The 23,629-nt window shown below is 39.7% G+C and overlaps 1 protein-coding gene across 3 annotated transcripts in view; it reads left to right on the forward strand.

Annotated features, from left to right (window-relative positions):
• The window catches only part of SUCLG2 (succinate-CoA ligase GDP-forming subunit beta), a 349,371-nt gene that overhangs the window by 182,661 nt on the left and 143,081 nt on the right, over positions 1–23,629 (forward strand). For all 3 annotated transcript variants that reach the window (XM_061618679.1, XM_061618681.1, XM_061618678.1), the window contains exons 3-6: positions 12,741–12,840; positions 12,964–13,054; positions 20,214–20,366; positions 23,015–23,104. In XM_061618679.1, the coding sequence (XP_061474663.1) occupies positions 12,741–12,840; positions 12,964–13,054; positions 20,214–20,366; positions 23,015–23,104 (434 nt within the window). The remainder of the gene's footprint in view (positions 1–12,740; positions 12,841–12,963; positions 13,055–20,213; positions 20,367–23,014; positions 23,105–23,629) is intronic.

The raw sequence follows: 23,629 nt of genomic DNA on the forward strand, positions 1-23,629 counted from the left end.
TGGCAGCTCAAGAGCCAGGAGTATAAAGGGCTAATATTTTATTACTTACATTTATATCCCACCTTTCCTCCAAGGAGCTCATGATCACATACATGGTTGTTCCCCTCTCCATTTTATTCCCCCAACAACCCTGTGAGGTAGGTTAGGCAGATTTTGATCACTGTTCTTGTTATGCATTATAATCCATGCTCTGCTAACATCCAGACAAGATTTTTGGAATGCCTTATATGTGGGGATGGTCCTGAAGTGTCTGGAGATAACTAGATGCTAACTGGAGTGGGCTATCCTGAGCATATTATGTTAAAAGATCTTCACTGCTGACCAGATTGTTTTGGAGCTCAATTCAAAATACTGGTTTTGGCCTTGAAAATCCTTGATGCAGGTTTGGGAAACCTTTGGCCTTCAAGATGTTGTTGAACTACAGTTACCATCAGTCCCAGCAAACATGGCCAATGGCCAGGAATGATGGGAGTTACAGTTCAGCAACATCTGGAGGGCCAAAGGGTTCCCACACCTGCCTTAATGGCTACTTCCGTCACTGTGAGGACTGAACCCATGATAGCACCCAAATTATGGATTCATGCCTGACACTTATCTTTAGGTTCTAGGCAGATGTTCACCTTGTCCTCTTAAGCTTTTCAAGGCATTTCATGACTTTAATTGTCTTGATATTTGGCTTTTTTTATTAACAAACTAGTTTTTTCCCTCTTTTTTAATGTTGTTCAGTTTTGTTAGCTACCTTGAGGTCTACCCACAAAGTAGAATATTAATCCCTAGATAAATAACTGCAATATACATTCATGAGACTTTATTTAAAAGTTTCAATAGTTGTTTGATTATTTTAGGACAAGTGGATTTTTTTTTATAATAGCCCAATAACACTCTCGTGCCATGTATGGTCTTTATGTGTGGAACAAAATATTTCTGTTACTATTCTTGATGTAGACTGTAAACTCCTATCAGTGTGAATGGAATATTAGAACAATTTGTAGGTAGGTAAAATTAGCAATCCCAAATCAAGACCACAGTCACTGTTCTCACCCAACCATATTGTTTCGTGTTCAGGAATCCAGCAGTTAAATATACACAGCAGTGGGCTGAAAACAAGCTGCTCGTTTCTGCTGCAGGCTTTTCCAGCGGACCAGAGCAATCATAGTTGCTAAAGTAGGTCCAATTTTTATTGATTCGCAATAAGCTTTCATTATAGTATGGAGTCCTGTTGCAATTTCAAGGTGCAGCACTTCAATTTGTATTCACAACACTAAAACTCAAGGAGATGTATTGTAAAATCTAATACCAAAGGTTTTGTCCCTTGAAAGAATTGCTCTTTATAGATTTAATTCATTTGTTATGATGGTAGCCTCAGCCTGAGTACAAGTCTTTTGAACTGGACACAATCCTCTAAATAAGCATTTCTTTCATTTAGTTGCCTTTGAGATTAAGAATAGATATGAAACAGCAGGTCTACAATGATGACGTATAAGACTACTTTTCTTTTTGTTGTAAGCCTTTTGCTTTTTGTTGTAGCACCATGAAGATCAGGGTGTAGCACCATGAAGATCATGGGTGGCGAACGTTTGGCTCTCCAAATGTTGCAAAACTACAACTCCCATCAGCCCCAGCAAGCATGGCAAATGACCAGGGATAATGGGAGTTGTTGTTCAGCAACATCTAGAGGGCCAAAGGTCCCCCACCCCTGGTGTACACAGACTAATACAAACTAGCCTTTGGTAGAGACAAGAAGGAGGCAGAGCTATTATAAGAATTATGTGTGGATCATATCTCTTGCTGCTGAGTCTAAATTAGATTCCAGGCAAATGCAAGGGAGGCATAATAAAAATGGTGCATTATGTCCTGCACCACCAGTGCTCTGTTTTCACTGTAAGCCCGGTAGACTGAGCGCTCTGTTTTGGGGGCACTACCTTGCCTGAGTGTTGTTCAGTTGGCTGACCCCCAAGGGCCAATCCCTGTCCGCCAGACCCTGCAAAAGCTGTTTTTCCTAAGCAATTCATTTCTGTCTAAGCTCCTGTTCTCATTCCCTATCTTATTCTGACTGTGCAATGCCTTCTGGCACTTCTGGTATTTTGTGGCACACTTTGAGTCCCAGAATCTAACTGCCTGGAGTCCAACTTTTGCCGAGAACTTACAGCCAGTTGTGTGACGCTTTGGAAAGCAGTTGCTGTTCCACAGCCCCCTCCTTCCCAGCCTAACTGTACCTGTAAAAGCATTTATCTGCTCACAGCAGAAAATCTTTCTTCCTATGCATAATCTTTCTCCCTATGCATGAATATTAAGGTTCCTTTTCAACCCTTGCAGGATTTTAAAAAAGGCATAATTAACCAGTAATGAGAAGCTTGTAGATATCTGGCCTGTCGCATTTCACCATTCCAAAGTGAGATTAGGACTTTCACAGAATCCCTAGCTGTATCTACCAGAATATCCTCCAGAGAATTCAGAAATCCATCAGATTCCAGAAGTCTCTGGAGGTGGACCATATTAATCAGTCTCCTACCCCTGTGAAAAGTGGGGGAGTGTCACCAAATGACCAAACCTCACTAGGAAATGGTCTAACATTGTCAACAGAGTTATTCCAACTCTTTGCTCCATTTTCAGACCATAGCTCTCACACTCTAGGGCAGGAACCAAATCAAGACCCATGGGCATCCACGGAATAGGGTCAGATTTTCCATAATCCCCAGGTTTTCTCCTTTCATTTTAAAAATGAGCAAGTTTCTAGCTTCTGTAGAACCTGAAATATGAGGCAAAATGTACAGGCATTTGTTCTTATTTTTTGGTGATCTAGAGACTAAGTAGAGAAGGCTTTTTTAAATTTTATATTCTCCCCACTCACCCCTCCATGCTTAAAAAAAAATTTTTTTTTTTACTCATCTCCTGTAATTTCTCCTCCCCTTCTTCTTTCACACTTAACTTGTATCTTATCCCCTTCCCCCAAACTCTCACTTTCTGTCATCCCTCTTATGATATTCTGTTCATATGATAATGATGATGATGATTACTTTTTAGCTGTTTTTCTAATTTTCTTCAACACCATCTCTAGCCCTTTCCAGACAGAGGAGGGAGGTGACCCTTTCTTCCCCCCAGCATTGGTTCAGATGAAAGGCTAACAGCACAGCAAGGGGCCTGAGCTCCCTGTTAAGCTGTTGCCAGAGAACACTGGCTTGTATTATGTGTGTGAATTTCCTTATCACCTCTGTAGGCTAACATTGGCCACGAAAATGCCATTTTAATGAAAACTGCACTGCTATTAAATAATGACACATACTAGACATTTCCCTGACCTAACAAAGCAGTTTCTCCAAAGATGCAGTGTACAAATAGAAAAATCTTTCCCAAATTCCACCCCAGCAAAGTCTATGGGGGAAAATGAACAATACTTATCAAAATGTCAGAGTCACTCATCAAATATTTAACTTGTTCAAAATAAACCATTTCTTATCTTTTCTACCTCTAATTCAGCATGGTCCATCCTTAGATCTTCTCTCCTACACTGACAGGTTTCAAAGCAATCTGTTGAATCATTTTCTAACAATAAGCCATAGAACCTACTGCCACCTTCTCTTGTTACAATAGCAGAATGCCATTCAGCCAACTCGCCTTTAAGGTAGGGTCACAACTGTTGGCAAAGCACTTTAATGTATTCTCTCTTAAACTCAATGGGGCTGCATATATCTATGTGGTTAACCAAACATACTATTGTAATAACATACAGTGGAAGCTTATTATAACATGGGAGTCGGGGGACAAAGGATGGGTTTTGCATTATAAAGCTGTGGTTCTGTATACAGTATTGTACTAGGGGACATTGTCATACCTGTGGTATATCCAAATTTGTGCTACAGGAAACTGCATTGTAACAAGCTTCCACTGTAATATAAATTATCAGGAAAGTTTTTTATGGCTCACAATGCATTTTTAAAAATTTTTCAGTACAATACTTAATGACTAAATAAGTGGCAAAACCAATAAACTCTTAATAAGCATTTGACTTATCTTACTAATTTGTTTTTACTTTGAAGCCGTGAAGTAAAAACTCTAATGAATTTCACACCAAGTCTTATCGGCCAGTAGCTGGGACTAGCAATTGATGGAGAGGTCTTAATTGCAAAGTGAAGTGGTTATTGAGAATGCTACATTATATTGCACATCCCCTGGTTGTAAATATTGACATGACATTTCATTAGTTGAGCCAGCCAATGCCTAGGGATATGTTGTTGTTGTTATACATATATACTCTCTCTCACACACATGTATTTGTATATACATATACATATATACATACAGAGCAAGAGAGAGACAGTATGCAGTTAGAAGAAGATATATACCTCTTGGAAATATTTGTAGATTTGTTGGAGCTGCTTGATAGACTTTAACCAAAGAGATCCATTGTAATGTCATTTTCTGAATATGTGCTTATTTCATTTCCATACAAAGCCTATTAGAATCTATGCCTTTTTTGTGCATTGTCCTGTGAGGATAGCTGAATCATGTATATATTTCGGATACAATTAAATTTCCTGTGTGAGGTACCCTTTCCTAATGCAATCTGAGAATTCAGGAAGGAGAAAACATGCAAAACCCAAACAAAACAGGAATTGGTTCTGGTATGTGTTTTTAGAATCAGATCTTTAAATAAAATGGAAACAGTGACACTGGAAAAGTGAATCAACTTGGTAAATACTAAACCATCAGTCCTAGTTACTGTAAAATAAGATTTGGCTGGTTTACTTCATTTTCCAGAGCTTGGGCAAATAACTGTGGAATTAAATTACCTCATGTCACTTTCCCCTAGGGTGTCAGGAACTTGTTTGTAAAGTGTTCCGCTAAGTCACTATATTGATTAGTACTTGAGGTCTAACCTTTACATAGTTATGCTTACTTTCCCTGTACACTTATTTATGTCTTTCATACTTGTTGCCATGCAAGTTCTTTCACTCCCTCAATGCTCTTTTGGCAGGTTAACTAAAAAAACACACGCGCACATACAACTAAACTCATTTCATCCTCCCCTCCCCCCCTCCATCTCTCCTTATTTGTTGTTGCCAAGTAAAAAGTAATCAGTATGCAGGCTATGAATACAACTGACTTGGCCTGAAGAGCCTGTGGCACAAAGGGTAATGATCATAGTCATAATTGACGGCACTTATCATGGTGCATACAAGGCTTTCATTGTCAGGATGGTTAGCAACTCAAAGTAATCTAATTAAATGCTCGCAGCATCTATTAACAATGCCAAAATAGATGTTTTATCACAGCGGACTGAGCAATTTCTGGCTTTTGCTATTGCCGGTTGGAAAGTGATTTATATTTAAATCCATCTTAATAATTTGTGTGTTTAGACAAAACAGATGTAAAACTGGATTTATTTTTACTTTTGGTTGCATTTAAATTTCCTTGTTATGTGCTTTTTGAGCGGCATGAATATAGAAAAGCTGAGGGTGGGAAAAAGTGTATACTGGAATGCATGACAGACCTTTGAGGGGAAGGATCTAAGTTTCAGAGTGATGGGTATCAAAAGTAAATGCTTCGAAAGCAGGTATTTTCTAGTTCACATCCATACAAGCTGCTTGCAAATGACAACATAACTTCTTCTGACAAAATCTATTCTTTTGTTGTAGTAGTAGTAGTAGCAGTAGTAGAAGAAGAAGAAGTTGTCCATGCTTGTTAACAAGTCATTCAAACCATTGCAAGTCCTACCTATGTATAAATAGGTCTCCCAAGAATGTCAATACAATTTACAATTTAAAATACAAATACAATTTAAATAACATCCCAGAAGAATATAAACATCAAATAAGGAACAGATTTGAGGCTTTAAACTTAGTTGATAGAGAACCAGAAGAACTATGGAGTGAAGTCAGAGACATTATCAGGGAAGTATGCAAAAAGACAATACCTCTAGTTAAAAAGAGAGAAAGACCTCAGTGGATGACTGAAGAAACTCTTAAAATGGTTAAAGAGAGAAGGAAAGCAAAAGCAAAAGGAGATAGAAACATGGTCAGAATCCTAAATGCAACAATACAGCAACTAGTATGTAGGGACAAATAGAACTATTACAGCAATTATTGTCTAGAAATAGAAGAGGACAACACAAAAGGTAGAATAAGACCCTATTCCAAAAGACTAGAGAGATGAAAGGGAAATTTAAATCAAGAGTAGGGATCTTGAATAATCAACAGGGGAACACACTGAGATGAAATAAAAGGAAGATGGAAGCAATACACTGAAGAACTCTAAAAGAGATGCAAAGCTGACAGATTCATTCACGGAGGAACTGTATGATGAAGAACCAGAAATTTTAGAATGTGAGGTGAAAGCTGCTCTTAAAATACTTAGAAGAAACAAGTCACCAGGAACAGATGGCATACTAATAGAGTTGCTACAAACTACTGAGACTGAATCTGTCCCAATTTTGACAAAAATCTGTCAAGACATATGGAAAACTAAACAATGGCCCACATCCCAATTCCAAAGAAAGGGGATCCCAGAGAATGCAGTAATTATCGAACTATTGCCTTAATGCAAGTAAAGTAATGCTCAAGATTCTACAACAAAGGCTCTTACCATATATGGAACAAGAAATGCCAGATGTCCAAGCTGGATGTAGAAGGGGAAGAGGCACCAGAGATCGTATCGCAAACATATGTTGGATAACGGAACGGACCAAGGAATTTCAGAAGAAAATCACCCTGTATTTTATAGATATAGCAAAGCCTTTGACTGTGTAGATCAGCCTTTCCCAACCAGTGTGCCTCCAGATGTTGGACCACAACTCCCATCAGTCTCAGCTAGCATTGCCAATGGTCAAGAAGATGGGAGTTGTAGTCCAACAACATCTGGAGGCACACTGGTTGGGAAAGGCTGGTGTAGATCATGAAAAACTATGGAATGCTTTAAAAGAAATGAGGGTGCCACAGCATCTGATTGTCCTGATGTGCAACCTATACTCTGGACAAGGGGCTACTGTAAGGACAGAATATGGAGAAACTGATTGGTTCCCCATCGGAAAGGGTGTGAGACAGGGGTGTATTTTATCACCCTATTTATTTAATCTATACTCAGAACATATCATATGGAAAGCGGGATTGGACCAAGATGAAGGAGGTGTGAAAACTGGAGAGAGAAATATAAATAATTTAAGATATGCAGATGATACCATACTACTAGCATTGGGGGAGGGGTAACAATTTCCACTGTGGCATTTTCAAAACTCACCTCCCAAAGATGCTGTTTGCCTCATGTAGGGAAACTTGCATGTATTGTATAGATCTGGGCCCTCTACAGCGTCTGTTATTTTTTTTGTAATTGTTGAAATATTTATTATTAAAACCTGCACAATGTCTCGTTACACCCACACTGATTACTGCTTTGCATTTAAAAAAAATAAAATAATCATAATGTTATTTTCTTTAAATAAGGGAAAGTAAATCATGGGCTGGGCCGAATGGCATCTTTCTCATGATCCAGCCCATCATGTGGAGGAGACTGATGCTCACCTGTCCTCTCCCCTCATGGCCATTAAATACGGATTCTGAATGTAAAATATGATTGGGGACATTTTTCAGCACAAGGGCTGCATTCCTTCATGAGCAATCTTCTGGGGGCTGCAAAGCTGCGGTGGGTGAGGGCAGAAGCCAAAGTGGGTAGAGGAACAGATGTGATTCCTGCCTTTGTACAGTAGGCTGCATTGAGTCAGCTGCATTCACATATCTCTCCATTTAGGCAAGCAAGAGGCACTGTCCCAGCTGTTGAACATGCAGAAGCACTCAAGCAGGGTGTGGAGGAGGACCAATCAGAAGTGTTAGAGAGGTCTGGAGGGGCACATTTTGTCCCCAGACCTGAAATTCCCCATCTGTGATAAAAAAAAAAAATCATACGTACATAAGCCAGAATAATGTGGTTCTTTATGAGTTTTTTTCCCCTGGGGGAACAGCTGCTTTATTTTAGCCTGTGCTTGCTGGATTTTATACATGTAGACTGTTTGGATTTTCAGTTCCTGTGTGGGATCATTGGAGACGGGGCAAGCATGCATTTGCTTGACTCTGTGTAGTAGACAGGATTTTATCTGTTGTCTTCCTAGCCTTGTTATGTAGTCTATCCAATCTTGTATCCAGTCTTGGCTTTCTCCATCTCTTGGGGTGAAAGGTATGGAAATCCTATCTGTGTCTTTTTTTCCCATCCAGCACCATGTGAGGAGTGGCCTGTGCCTGTTACTCTCCATGCAGTGTCTCTTTATTACTTAATTAAATAGTATGTGACTGTGTTAGAATTGCTTTTACTATGTCTTTTAATATCTTTAACCCCTTTTTAAAAAGATGTTTTTAAAGTTTTTTTAAAAAATGTTTTTAATCTTTTGTTTTAATGTATTTTAAGGTCTTTTAATTATGTTTTAAAGTGTTTTTAGTGTTTCTGTTTGCCGCCCTGGGCTCCTCCTGGAAGGATGGGCGTAGTATAAATAAAATAATAAATAAATAAATAAATAAATAAAATGTCTCATTTGTCTTTAGTCATTTTAATAACCAAGGAAGCAACAAGAATATTAGTACCAGGTGGGTAGGGGGTGATTCACCTTAATGAAAAGATAGTGCTTGGCCTCTTCTGGACAGTGTAAACTCTCTTTGAAAGAGAAGGCATATAGCAGCAGCAGCCGGTGGACTGGGGTGTGGTAGCATTGCTCACTTGGTTTCCCAATGCAGGGGTCATTGCCCATAATCAAGAGAAGGGAGGGGCAAGGGAGCAGGAAGTTTAGTGCAATGTGGGTACAGCTGGTGAGCCAATTTGATGCTGCACAGTATTGTGCGGACCTCTCGGATGCTTTGTCCCTCTGCTTCTCAGTTACCAGCAGTGATCTTTCATTGGGAAGCCAGGTGAGCAATGCTACCCCACTCTGCTGCTACTGGTACATAATCTGTGGTTGTTTTTAGATACAGCCATGTCTCTGGAAGCTAAGTGGCTTCAGTGGCTCAAAGCAGCCTTCACTGGCTTCAGTTATTGTGCCGGCTCCCATCTCTCCTGGCCTGTATAGTGTTCAGTGTACTATTGGATCTGGGCCATGCCTTATAAACTAGATCTTTAGATCTAAGTCACAAGAGTGGCTGTATACTATAGCCAGCATGGATTTTTCGCATTCCACAATGTTAAATTGAAAATACCCCCATGCCATTCTGATGCTTCCCATAAGCTCATTTCAAAACAAAACCTTACAAAACTTATAGTACTGAACTCAGAAATGCTTGCTTAACAACCCTGTAAATCTTCATGGTGATACACAAAACAGTCAGAGAGAATTGAGAGTTCAAAGTGTAAATAGAGGAGAAAAAAACCAGCACTTTTTTGTCATGAGTTCTCATAATTTGTTGAAATTAATTAAAAATCAACCATGTACACAGAGTACATGGAATCCTATTACTCACTTTGCCCCATACTCTGACCTTCATCTTCTGCAGTTTCAAAGTTAAAAAAATGCCTGGCCGATTTTTAATTAAATTAAGAAATTTAGCATTAAAGCCAATGATAACTCCGGACGTGCTCAGTAAGAATCAACTGTCAGTGTTCTAAAAGCCAGACTCACAGCTGCTTGACTTGCCTAATCAGGAGGCCACACCCACGCCAGACTTTGATTTCACTTGAGACAGTCATGGCTTGCCCCAAAAAATCCTGAGAAGTGTAGTTTGTGAAGGGTGCTGAGAGGAGACTCCTATTCCCCTGACAGAGCTTCAGTGGCCAGAGAGGTTTAACAGTTGGCCACTCTGACTGAAGCTCTGTGATGGGAACAGGGCATCTCCTAGCAACTCTCTGCACCCTTCACTAACTACACTTCCCAGGATTCTTTGGGAGAACCCATGACTGTCTAAAGTTGAATAAAGGTCTGGTACGGATGTGGCCAGGGACAGCTTTGGTTTAAATTTGGGTGGGAGACTACATGTGCCTGCTGTAGAATAGTGTCTAGAGGCAGTAATTGGGTGGGTGTGGGCCAGTAAGCTGAAGTTGAATCCTGAAAATACAGGAGCTCTGTTGGTGGACAATTCTCATAACCAGGAGTGGGGCACTATTTTGGATGGAATTGCACAGCTTGGAGGTGGTCCTTGATCCAGCTTAGAAGCTTGAAGAGCAAGTGACTTCAGTGGCTAGGAGTGCCTATTTCCAGCTTTGACTGGTTCACCAGCTGTAGTCCTTCTGGGATACCTTGGCAACAATGATCTCTGGGAACCTCCAGATTGGGCTACTGTAATGTGCTCTGTGTGGAGCTATCTGATGAAATCATACCTACTTATTTTGTAGCAACTGCACTGGCTGGCCATTCACTACCAGACCCAATTCAAGGTGTTAATGTTAGGGCATAAAGCCCTAAACAACTTAGTTCCCAAATAAGGACCATCTTCTCCCATATCTGTCTTAAAGATTTGTGTTCTGGGGGAAGGCCCTTCTGGTCTCATTGATAGGCATGCCCAATGTACAGTGATGTGAGGGAGGGCCTTCTTCATGGTGCTTTCCTGATTGTGAAACTTCCTTTCTTTGGAGACAAAACATTCCCCCCCATTTAGGATTTTAGAAAGACAATTTGAAATTCTTTGTGCAAGCATTTGAGTGAGGACTATAACTTGGATGAGTTTATTTTAAACCACTGAACTGCTTTAATGGTTGGGTTTTTTAATTGGTGTTTTTGTTATTGTGTGGGTTGTGTGCACTGCTCTGGAGATCCTTTGGATGAAGGATAGTCTAGAAAAACAAATTTAAAATTTATTTATTAAAAATTATTGACCAATTCCCAGGCAAAATGCTTCCCAAAGCTATGTAAAACAAACAATAGATTAATCCACAAAAATAAAACATATTAAAAATCCCTCCAACCATTACATAACCTATCTATAAAATCACCATCAGTCAGTGGAGTAAGGACAAAGTACAACAGCAAAATGTGAGGAGGATGAGCAAAAACAAAAGGCTGGATGGGAAAAAAAGGTTATGTTATGGTTTATTGATGTAATGCTTTGGGGCCCAAAGGCCCCCAAAGTGGTAAACAAAATATTGATACAAAAGAGAAATCAATTAAAAACATAATAAAAATAACAAAGTTGTCAAATACCCACCAATCACACTTGAGCATACATTTGTGAGGTGCGTCCTCACTCTCACTACCGATACAGCCCACCAGCATGCTACCATTCACTCAGGGCCATGGTTCAGTGATAGAGCATCTGCTTTGCATGCAGAAGGAGAAGCCCCACTGTGAAACCTTGACGGGCTGCTGCCAGTTAGTGTAAACAATATTGAGCTAGACAGACCAATGGTCTGACTCGGTATAGGGCAACTTCTTTTGTACCTATTATTATTATCATTATTATTATTGTTATTATTATTATTATTATTATTATTATTATTATTATTATTTCCATGTATAGACCGCTTACTATCTAAAAGATCTCAAAGCGGTTTACAATAAAATACACAAGGTACAATAAAAATATCAAATTAATTTACAAAGCAAAATACATAAATAAATAATAATCATAAACACATATAAACACAGTATAAAAGTCAGAATTCACCTAGGGAAGCCCATAAGCTGCCCTCCCAGCTCTATGAAAGTGTCAGAAAACTGAAATTATGTTGACCATGGAGGAGGGTGACAAGCAGGTAAAAGGTTATCGCTTCCCTGGAGCGGCTTGGTGCCATTTCTCTTGCCTCTCCTTCCTCCCGGGGAGGGCGGGGGGAGTGCCTGCCAGCTGCAAGGCTCCAGGACTCAAGCCTTGGCAGGCCTGTGTGTCCACCTAGAAGTCAGGTCAACTCACATACCCCTGCCTGAACTCCAATCTCTCACCCAGGAGCACTGTCCTCTGTGATCATCACACCCTGAAGAACATTCCCAAGGGGGAGGGTCCCATTTGGCATCTTAGTCTTTGAGGCTACCCAGCCTGCCATCCATAACAACCTCCAGATAAATAGGATCCCCCCTTGGAAAACGGGTACAGCTAAGCTCTTACTATTGCTCTTCACGGGTAGAGCTAGCTGGCGAAATCTTGTGGCTCCTCCAACAGGCTGCTGTTCTCCATGTGCAGGTACAGCAGAAAAGTTCTGGAATAGCTAAAGTTGGGATCCACCTCCCAGCCAGCAATAGTCCTCTTACTACATCCTGCCTCCTCTCTGAGCCCAAAAAAGGTAATGGTAAAGGTGTCCCCTCACTTGTAGTGCGAGTCGTTTCCAACTCTTAGGGTGACGTCTTGTGACGTTTACTAGGCAGACCGTATATATGGGGTAGGATTGCCAGTTCCTTCCCCGGCCTTTCTTTACCCCCCCCACCGCATATGCCGGGTATTCATTTTACCGACCATGGAATGCTGAGTGGACCTCGACCCCTTTTACCGGAGATTCGACTTCCTCCTTCCGTTGGAACTGAACTCCGACCGTGAGCAGAGCTTCGGCTGCGTTACCACCGCTTACCACTCTGCGCCACGGAGGATCTTCTCTGAGCCCAAAGCAGCCTCCAAATACCTGGAGTTCCTTTAAGTTTTCAGTTGTCTTCAAAAACTACAAAGCATCAACACTGAGGGGAGTTTCAGAGTTTAGAGGCTTGCACGGAGAACACCCTGTAACTGCATACCGGGTTCCTAGTAGATGTTGTGCCATCAGAAAGTCATCCCCATTTGATTTTAATGTTTGGGCAGGTACTGTATTCTCAGTGTTGATTGCCCAACAGCATGGTTTGTTTGTTTGTTTCACAGAGGCTACAGAAATTGTGTTGAAGGCTCAAATCTTGGCTGGAGGAAGAGGAAAGGGTATTTTCAGCAGTGGACTGAAAGGAGGTGTGCATCTAACCAAGGAGTAAGTCCACAAATTATAGCAAGATTTTTTTTTTCAGTTCTTTGCGTGGGATCTTTTTATAGTTCTATCTATTAATGTAGATTTTCTTCCCTCCCACCCTGCCCCCCCTCCTTTTTTTTGTAGCCCTAAAGTGGTAGAGCAGCTTGCTGAACAGATGATTGGATACAATCTCACCACTAAGCAAACACCGAAGGGTGGTGTTAAAGTTAAGAAGGTAAGAAAATCTCCCCCCTGTAAATCAGAATAAAAACATAAGAAGACCCCTGCTGGATCAAGCCAGTGGCCCAGCTAGTCCAGCATCTTGTTCTCACAGGGGCCAACCAAGATCCTATGGGAAGCCTGAAAGCAGAACTTGAGCACAATCAACACAAGCATTGTGAAGTGCAGCTAATATGTTAGGAAGCTGTCTTGTATCGAAACAGACTGTTGGTTCATCTAGCTCAATATTGTTGGTACTGACTGGCAGCAGTTCTCTAGGGTTTCACACTGGTGTTTCCCAGCCCTACCTGGAGATCCTGCAAATTGAACCTTCTGCATACAAAGCATGTGCTCTACCACTGAGCTACTGCCCTGTCGCTATAGAATGGATTTGTGTTTTATAGGTATGTTCTTGTTTTCCCCTTCCAAATTCCTAAAATATTGCATACTATTTCTCTGATAATGTAACTTAATGGGGTTTTTTTATTCCTTTCCCATGTTGTAACATAAGCTTCGAGATGTCCATTCAAAAAACTAATTCCATGCAAGTTTTCGCTGGCTGGTGTACCTGGCAAGAACTAATAGAATGAAAAGGCTTGGCCATACTAATTTAATCAGTAAAGTTAATTCCTGAAATTTATAATCTCATTATGAGATCTAAGAGCTTTGTAGCTTAGTGATATGGCATATGCGTCTTATGCAGCAGTTTTTTAAGGTTCAGTCTTAGGTATCAGATCCAGGAAAGACCTCTGCTTGAGATACTATAGAGCAGCCTTTCCCAACCAGTGTGCCTCCAGATGTTGTTGGACCACAACTCCCATCAGCCTCAGCTAGCATTGCCAATTGTCAGGAAGATGGGAGTTGTAGTCCAACAACATCTGGAGGCACACTGGTTGGGAAAGGCTGCTATAGGGCCACCAGTAAGAGAAGATGGCACTTAAAAAAAAAGTCAGTTATAGACCACTTACTATTAAATAAGTTCACTCTACTAGGTTGGCCACAGGTCTGACTCATATAAGGCAGCTGCACACATCAGTATATTTCCAAAGGTGGAGTACCATCTTTCACAGGATAATGTGAAACTGTCAGTTTTCTATCATTTTCACATCAATGCAAAGCTAGCTAAAAAGATGTGAGTGGAGGACAGGATGCATAATGGATGCAGGGGTAGCTTGGACTTCACATGGATTATAAGGTAGAGGGCATGAAATTCTGAAGCAAGGCTTGGCAAATAGACATTACTAACAAACCATGATCTAGAATAAAAAGCAGGAACTAGGTTATGCCCAATACCTAATGCAATAAGTAAATAAGATAGCATTCTTGACTTAAAATTTTTGTCACAGCCTGCAGTTACCCACTCCACTGTATGTGCAGAAGTCTCATCGATTTCAGTGGATTTTATGGACATGTAATAATTGCGCACAGGACTATTGCCAAAAAAGTTTTAGGTATATGTAAACTACACCCATTTTCCTAAATAGTCCAGTATCTCTCCAGTTACTGGTTGAATTGCTTTCGGTACATGGACAGGGAAATATTTCTCTTTCACTTGTGATTGAAATATTGCATATCCATTATTAGATGGTTAAGCTTGAAAAGCAGGCTTTCTGCTTTTCTTGTGAAATCAATACAAAACGAAAGGCTTGTATGTTTAGAATAGATATTCAAATGAATGTGCAGTGAAGTGCCCTTTTGATGTTCTCCCAGCCGTGTGGAAGTTGCTTATCTGCCAAGAGCTCCTCTGCAGCTGAAGAAATGTTTCAGTGACCCAGCTGTGTGTGTAGTTTTTATTAATTACTAGTGTGGGTGAGGGAAAGGGATGAAGAAACTTGTTGACGGAATTTGCAGATGACATTAAGGTAGGAGGCAATGTCAAGTAATTTGGGAACCAACTATGAGTATTTTTGCTACTAGTTGAGGCCAGATCAGCTGGAAAGAAATGGAGGAGGCATTAGGAGATTAAACTCATTGCCCCAATCAGATCATTACAGTTCTTCAGCTTCTGTATAAATAGACCTTTGCTTTCCTTCGTTGGTATAGCCCATTCCATACATAAAGAAACAATTGGGGAAACTATATCAGAAGATATGAAGTGCTATCTGCTTTATATTTAAAGTAAGTAGCACACTCTTCACTGATTGCAAATACATGTGGATTAATCCACAATGAACAATTTCTGTTCTTTCATTTCACCTTCCTAGTTTTCCTTGAAATATACAAGGTCAGGAACATAACCATGTGCTAAATGGCACGAAGTCTCCTGGATTAACTTTGCATAGTCAACGAAATGGATAGGTGTGTGTGTGTGTTTTGGGCCATTGTCCTCCATTGTGGTAATTTTCTTTAAGTTTAACATGTTTGGCAGATATCAGACATGACAATTTACTTTTCAGTGAAGATTTTGAAATATAGAGGATACCTCCTCTTTCTGTCGCTCTCTGTTTTGCATCCCCTTTTGCTTCCAGAAGTGTAGGGACGTGATCCTATGAAAGGAAATAAGGAACTCAAATACAGTATTCTCAGTAACCCAATGAAACTACAGTTCCCAGTCTTGCTAGGAAGATGGGGGCAGGGAGGATCATGGTTTATGTCGTGAGTACGGATGATGTCCTTAACAACAAATGAGCTTTAGAAACTGAAGACCTTTTGCCCCCCTGGAATAATGCTTAATATGTTGGTGCAAGATCAATCTGTCTTAAATAAACAGAGCTCCCTTTGGCTTCTTCAAAAGCTGGCAGCTATTTTGTAGGTTTAAAATTCTTTTATGGCCTCATGGCATTTGGAGAACCTTTGTTGTTGTTATGTGCCTTCAAGTCAATTACGACTTATGGCGACCCTATGAATCAGTGACCTCCAAGAGCATCTGTCGTGAACCACCCTGTTCAGATCTTGTAAGTTCAGGTCTGTGGCTTCTTTTATGGAATCAATCCATCTCTTGTTTGGCCTTCCTCTTTTACTACTCCCTTCTGTTTTTCCCAGCATTATTGTCTTTTCTAGTGAATCATGTCTTCTCATGATGTGTCCAAAGTATGATAACCTCAGTTTCATCATTTTAGCTTCTAGTGACAGTTCTGGTTTAATTTGTTCTAACACCCAATTATTTGTCTTTTTTGCAGTCCATGGTATGCGCAAAGCTCTCCTCCAACACCACATTTCAAATTAGATGATTTTTCTCTTATCCGCCTTTTTCACTGTCCAACTTTCACATCCATACATAGAGATCAGAAATACCATGGTCTGAATAATCCTGACTTTGGTGTTTCGTGATACATCATTGCCTTTGAGGACCTTTTCTAGTTCTCTCACAGCTGCCCTCCCCAGTCCTAGCCTTCTTCTGATTTCTTGACTATTGTCTCCATTTTGGTTAATGACTGCGCCGAGGTATTGATAATCCTTGACAAGTTCAATGTCCTCATTGTTAACTTTAAAGTTACCTAAATCTTCTGTTGTCATTACTTTAGTCTTTTTAACATTTAGCTGTAGTCCTGCTTTTGTGCTTTCCTCTTTAACTTTCATCAGCATTCGTTTCAAATCATTACTGGTTTCTGCTAGTAGTATGGTATCGTCTGCATATCTCCAATTTTCACACCTCCTTCATCTTGGTCCAATCCTGCTTTCCGTATGATATGTTCTGCGTATAGATTAAACAAATAGGGTAATAAAATACACCCGTCTCACACCTTTTCCAATGGGGAACCAATCGGTTTGTCCATATCCTGTCCTTACAGTAGCCTCTTGTCCAGAGTATAGGTTGCGCATCAGGACAATCAGATGCTGTGGCACCCCCATTTCTTTTAAAGCATTCCATAGTTTTTCATGATCTACACAGTCAAAGGCTTTGCTATAATCTATAAAGCACAGGGTGATTTTCTTCTGAAATTCCTTGGTCCGTTCCATTATCCAATGTATGATTGCGATATGATCTCTGGTGCCTCTTCCCTTTCTAAATCCAGCTTGGATGTCTGGCATTTCTTGCTCCATATATGGTAAGAGCCTTTGTTGTAGAATCTTGAGCATTACTTTACTTGCATGGGATATTAAGGCAATAGTTTGAAAATTACTGCATTCTCTGGGATCCCCTTTCTTTGGAATTGGGGAGTAATTGAACGCTTCCAGTCTGTGGGCCATTGATTAGTTTTCCATGTTTCTTGAGAGATTTTTGTCAAAATTTGGACAGATTCAGTCTCAGTAGCTTGTAGCAACTCTATTGGTATGCCATCTGTTCCTGGTGATTTGTTTCTTCCAAGTATTTTAAGAGCAGCTTTCACCTCACATTCTAAAATTTCTGGTTTGTCCCTTTTCTCAGAGCAATAAGAGAATCAACTTTATTAAAGTTTGAATTAATGATGTGGATAATTTTTTTTTTAATAATTAAACTTTCTTGTCATGGTAGATCCTTAGAAGATATTACAGAAGCTCTCAGTTTCTAAATATAGGATTTCATTCATTCATTCATTTAAATTCATAGCCCTATTCATGTTGAAGGCTTGGGGCAAACATCATATAACACATGATGCATAAAGAGCATTCACAAGACCCAGAGACTTTCCTCTTTCAACAAGCCTTTTAAGTCTGCGTTGTGTTGGAATTGCTTTTAATATTTTTTTAAAAAACCCTTTTTCCCTAAACAGTATGTTTTTTAACCCTTTTTATTTAAGATGCTTTTAAAGCTTTTTTAAAGAATGTTTTTAAAGTTGTTTTGTTTTAATGTATTTTAAGGTCTGTTTTTATGATGCTTTGAAGTGTTTTTACTGCTTTTGTTTGCTGCCATAGGCTCCTGCTGGGAGGAAGGGCGGGATATAAATTAAATAATAAATAAATAAATAAAAGAGCCAGTCTGAACAGATATGTCTTGTAGAGCTGCTAAAAGATGCTCAATCTCAGACTTTGCTAAGTTTCTAAAGGGAGACAGTTCTGTCATTAGAAATACTAAAAATGCCTTTTCATGTGCCCTTATTCCTTATAATCATTAATAGTTAACACAGCAAGGAAGTATTGCAAGGAATGAATAAATATAAGCAGTATAATGCATAAACCATTATTATTATTATCATCATCATCATCATTATTATTGTTATTGTTGTTATTATTATATTAATATTATTATTAATAATAATAATATTAAAGGTCTGATTAATTTTCAAAGTAACTCTGAAGTCTGTACTTGAATTACTGCAACAAATTAGAGTGTACTGTATTTAGGGCATATGTATATATAGATATAGATACAGTACTCACTGGCATGGAGTACCAGCACTTCTTTTTTTACTGCCCATGCAAGCCATTTTGTGCTGACACCCATGGTATTCTTATCAAGGAATGAGTATTGGCATCTCATTTTTTACCCCTCCCCCCAAAAAAAAGCTCTGGCTGTATTGATATAATTTGTTCAGATTTCAAGAACTAGGTGTTTTTAAAACTTGTGGTTTTGGTATTTTTAATGTTTTTTTTAAGGAAAGGAAGGAAAGAAGAAAATGAGAATGAAATCTAGATTAAAAGAATGACATATATATGACATGCACAGTACCCTTGGGTTGAATCCCAGAACATTTTGCTGAAATGCCATTTGGTGTTCATTAAGCACAGCCAATATTCAGTGCCCCCCCCACTTCCACTGTCAAGAATATTGCTTTCTTTCCCCTGCTAAAAAGTCAATTCTGCATTTAAATACCAAATAGTGTGATTTTTGCAGTGAACCCATAGGCAAAGAGGATACGTGTTCCTGGGGATATATTCATTAGTTAATGCAGATAGATTGCTGATTAGAAAGTCTGTTAGAGGAGTTGTGAGAACTTCATAGAGGAAATCTTAAGAATGGTAAGATGTTGGTACTGTGAATGTCTTGATGATTATTCATCCTGATATTCCACTGAAATATGATCTTACTCTTGCTGGCTCTGGTAGCTCCATCTGAGGCATTCAGATGAAGCAGAACTTAGGACCACGACCACAGTGTGCTGCTGAAATGATTGACCTGTGGAACATAGTAAGAACCCTGTTGGATTAGGCCAAAGAACCATCTTGCAGGAACTGAGACAGTTTCCAAGGTTCCAACACACTCTAGTTTGATGAGAAAACATAACACAAGGTGGAGGAGGCAGTAGAAAGGCTTGATTCTTGTTGTATAGGTCTAATCAGGATAGGGAGAAGATGTACATATGAAGACCCTGCTGGATCAGGCCAAAGACCCATCCAGTCCAGGATCCTGTTCTCACAGTGGCCAAACGGATCCCTATGGGAAGCCCGTAAGCAATAGCACTGTCCCTAGTGATTCCCAGCAACTGGTATTCAGAGGCATACTGCTCCCAACTTTGGAGGTAGTACTGAAAGGTGCAAATAGCTTGATCCTAGTTATAGCAGTTATAATAGTATTTATTATGTTATGGGACGCACTAAGAGTGTCAAGTGACTGAGCTATACTGGCTCAGCACCTGAGTTGCCAACCCAGTGTACTACATTAAGTATGATGAGAGAGAGAGAGAGAGAGAGAGATGTTCAGAAATAGGAAGATAGCAAAACCAAATCAACGACGACAAAAACCCCACATCACAGAATATCAACAAAACAATGTCATTTGGGTTCTCTGCTCAGCCATAAATGAGTGACCTTGAACCAGTCACTGTTTTCAATCTAACCTGTCTCACACAGGTTATCCTCAGGTTCCTGGAGGAAGAACTGAATGCAAAATAGTTATTTGTCTTTCCTTCTTTCTTAGCTGTGGATAAAAAGTCAAAATTGTCTTTTATTTTTCCTTTAATATAGAGGTATCCTAATTAGACCAAAGTAAGTGTACTATTTCTCCATTCATATCAAATAACTTGTGAAAATGACCCTATTTAGTTTGTAGTAGTTTCTTCTCTTTAACATAAACCTCAATCTGCACTGTGGGTTATTTCCATAATCCCAGGGAAAATGAAATGGAAAAGAACTGTATGATACTTATGTACTAATGAAGTCATTGATTTCTTCAGTGACAAGAGAAATCAATGATGGATTCAAAATGTGAGTCGAACTCCAATGCACATTTATTACAGTACAATGTGTTCTCTCTGAATAATGTCCCTTCCTCACTTAGAAGCCAGAATTTCTAACGCACCTTACAAAATACTGTCTCTGTTGCATAATGCCAGCAAAGCCACGTGAATAATACATTGCCAAATGGTACTTTGCAGGTTATGGTGGCAGAAGCACTAAACATTTCAAGAGAAACTTATTTTGCAATATTAATGGATCGAGCTTGCAATGGGCCTGTTCTGGTTGGCAGCCCACAAGGTGGAGTTGATATAGAAGAAGTGGCAGCTAAAAGCCCAGAGCTCATCTTTAAGGTACATTTCAAAACTTCATGACTTAAGTTCTTAAAATCCTTCATATCTATTTTATTTTTATTTTTACTAACAAGCCTTGTATGGGAAATTGGAGCTTCTAGCCCAATGAGCCCAGCTTGAAACTTTCTTCCAGTACCATCGGGAAGTACTGGAAGAAAGTTTCAAGGTGGGTACATAAGCTTCATAGAGATCTGTATCTGTCTTTTGCCCAGGCTCATATTGCACACAATAACATGTCCAACTCTGTTTGGCTTTATTTCATCATAAACAACATAGGGCAGTTTATCGTACAGAGGGCGAAATGTATTGAAGGTTATCAGTTATGGCAGGGCTGGCAGGCCAGAACCTTATCTTCTCACAACCTATGGGTCAGGTTTAACTGGTGGGCAGCCCCACCCACCTGTCAGTCACCCAGCATCACAGTAATGTCATTCAATGTCACCATCACCCCCCCTTTTTTAACCCAAGTCATGTGGGTAAAAGGCAAAGCTGATCAGCATTGCCAGCAAACCCACTTTTGACCCTGCCACATCTTTACCTACTCCACATATGGCATCAGGTACTGTATAGGGGAGATGTCTGTGGTTTGGCTTGGCCAAAAAAGCCTCGCAGGTCAAATGGGGAGGCTTGGAGTGTATAATTAGGTACATGTGATGGCATTCAATGCTAGTCCTACTCAGAGTAGACCTGTTGAAGTTCATAGACATGACTAGCTTAGGTTCATTCATTTCAGTGAGCCTACTCTGAGTAGGACTTAGATGAATACAACCCATGGACTGGAAGTTTCCCATTGCTAAGTTATGGCATCACTGACAACTCTCACTTGTTTTACAGCCTTGCAACTGCTTATGCATCTAGTTATTACAACAGCTACTCAAAGGTAGATCCAATTGACACATTAACTCTTTTCAGATATTAGATCAGGTCCCCTGCATGCACAGTGGCTGGCTTTGAGCCCTATCTCTAGTGACTGTACCGGTAGTCCACACAATCAGGAACCCCGTGTTTTCAGAGTTTACAGCTGCATGGCACGCTGCTTCCTTGGATACAAGATATTTCAGCCACTGTACTGTGGGGCATGGCTACGTGCAGAGTGCCCAGTATTAATATCTGAAATGGGCTTTTCACATGCCAAACATCTACATCCACATATATTGGAGCTTAGTGGTAGAACATGTGTTTTCCATGGAGAAGTTCTAGGGTCGCTTTCTGTCATCTCTGGTTGAAAGGATTGGATTTAGCAGAAGCCTTGGAGAGTTGCAGCTGCTCCGAGTAGGGTCCCCTAGGCTAGATGACACAATGGTCTCAACTCAGGGTACAGCTGCGTATGTCCACTCAATCTTAGCTTGACTGGAATGTCAGGTAATCCAGTGTACTGCTCTAGTCCAAGTATGCATTGTCCTGTTTCACATGTTGCGATAAGCCAAATGATTGTTTATTAGGACTTTGTGAATGTAATGGCTCTCTGAGAGGAATTCACCCCCACTTTGCTCTTCCCTGGTTCTTTTAGTTTAGCTCAGCATGGTAACTAAGTCAAGTTTTGGCTTAGTGAGTTATCTGAACCTGGGCTCATGGTTGAGCTCTGTCCTCCTTAACCACCAGCTGTAGCCAAGAACATACCTTTAAATATTCCACACCCCACCTACCACCTAAGCAGAGATGTGCCACAAGATTCTGCTGATTTTATAAGTTGACCCTAATACAATAGAAGAAAGTTGCTTAGGCTGCAATCCTATGCTCATTTCCCCGGGAGTATGCACCACTGAACACAGTGAGCCTTACCTCTGAGTAGAAAGGAAGCTGGAATATCAAAGTGCTTGTTTTCTATGTAGAGAGAGGTGATTTCATGGGGAGCATTCAAACATGCATTCTTCCACTGAAGTGGAAGTGGTATAGTCCAACAATAACAGCTATAAATCAGCCTCTGTTATTATCTCACAAATTAATATTTTCCTACTGTGTCTCCAGTTATTAATAATTAGCAATACAAACATTTTACATTGTTAAGAACTACTGTTTTTCACACTTGAGCTAGCTGTTATTTGAAATAATAATAATAATAATAATAATAATAATAATAATAAATGTTTATTTATAACACCCCTTTAACCAAAGGTCATCACACCAATATGACTGTACTGGAATGGTTGATTGTATTATGACCTTATAATGGTGGTTACTGCATTAAAGTATTTATCATGAGACAGTAACGTATCAACAAGGATCCCTTTTATACATTTGGTAAACTTAACAGTGCATATATGTAGAATTCATGTGAAATGTACACAAATCATGAATTATTACTGGGCTTTGGTTCCTTGCCAAAATTAGTCACAAAAATTAACAGACTTAAGTATTCATCGATGCCATCTGTACCGTAATTAAAAGTGAAAACTGGTGTCAGATTGTCTTGTCAGCATGCCACCCTGAAGAATTACAGTTTTTGGAGGGACTCTTTCATGGATGGCATGGTAATTATAACATACCCTATAGGCAGCTGCTATAGCCCCAGTCTCAGAATTCTGGCAACTTGCCACATTTTAATTAATAACTTGCAAATATATATTAAGCATTTTTGTACTTTTGAAGTTATGATTCTGTTTTCGAACTGAATATCTTAGTTCTGTTTATGCACTTCATTGTAACAGGAGGAAATCGATATTTTTGAAGGTGTAAAGGATACTCAAGCACTACGGCTGGCAGAAAATTTAGGATTCAAGGGGCCTCTGCAACAGCAGGTAATTTTTGGAGGAGCAAGACCATGGCTGCTTTCAGCTATCCAGGATCCTTCGGATAAAATAGGAAGGACAGTGCCCAGTGCACTGGTGATCTTGGTGTCTTCTGAGCTCCTGGCATTACAAATACTGCTGCCTCACACCATCTTTAACATTTAAGAGTTTACCATTTGGATAGATATTTCAAAAACAATGTTGGAAATATGGGTTGTATCCAACTAAATCACACTCAGAGTAGACTTGTTGAAATCCATGGATGTAACTTGTACACATCCATTGATTTCAGTGTGTCACCTCTGAGTATGACTTATTTGGATTCATTCTTTGAAATCAATACCAAAAATCTATTGTTAGAACATGCCTACTTGGTTTTGGAAAACACGTGCCAAGTCGATAAATAGGATCCAGACTTAGCCATGCTTAGTGTAGAGCCATTGAAATAAATGGGTCTGCTCTGAACATGACTTAATTTAGATCCATCCTAATAAGTCTTCCACTTCTTACTGGAAATGGCTCCTACTTTCTACA

The sequence above is a fragment of the Rhineura floridana genome, chromosome 3 (assembly GCF_030035675.1).
Source record: "Rhineura floridana isolate rRhiFlo1 chromosome 3, rRhiFlo1.hap2, whole genome shotgun sequence".
NCBI classification, from domain to species: domain Eukaryota; kingdom Metazoa; phylum Chordata; class Lepidosauria; order Squamata; family Rhineuridae; genus Rhineura; species Rhineura floridana.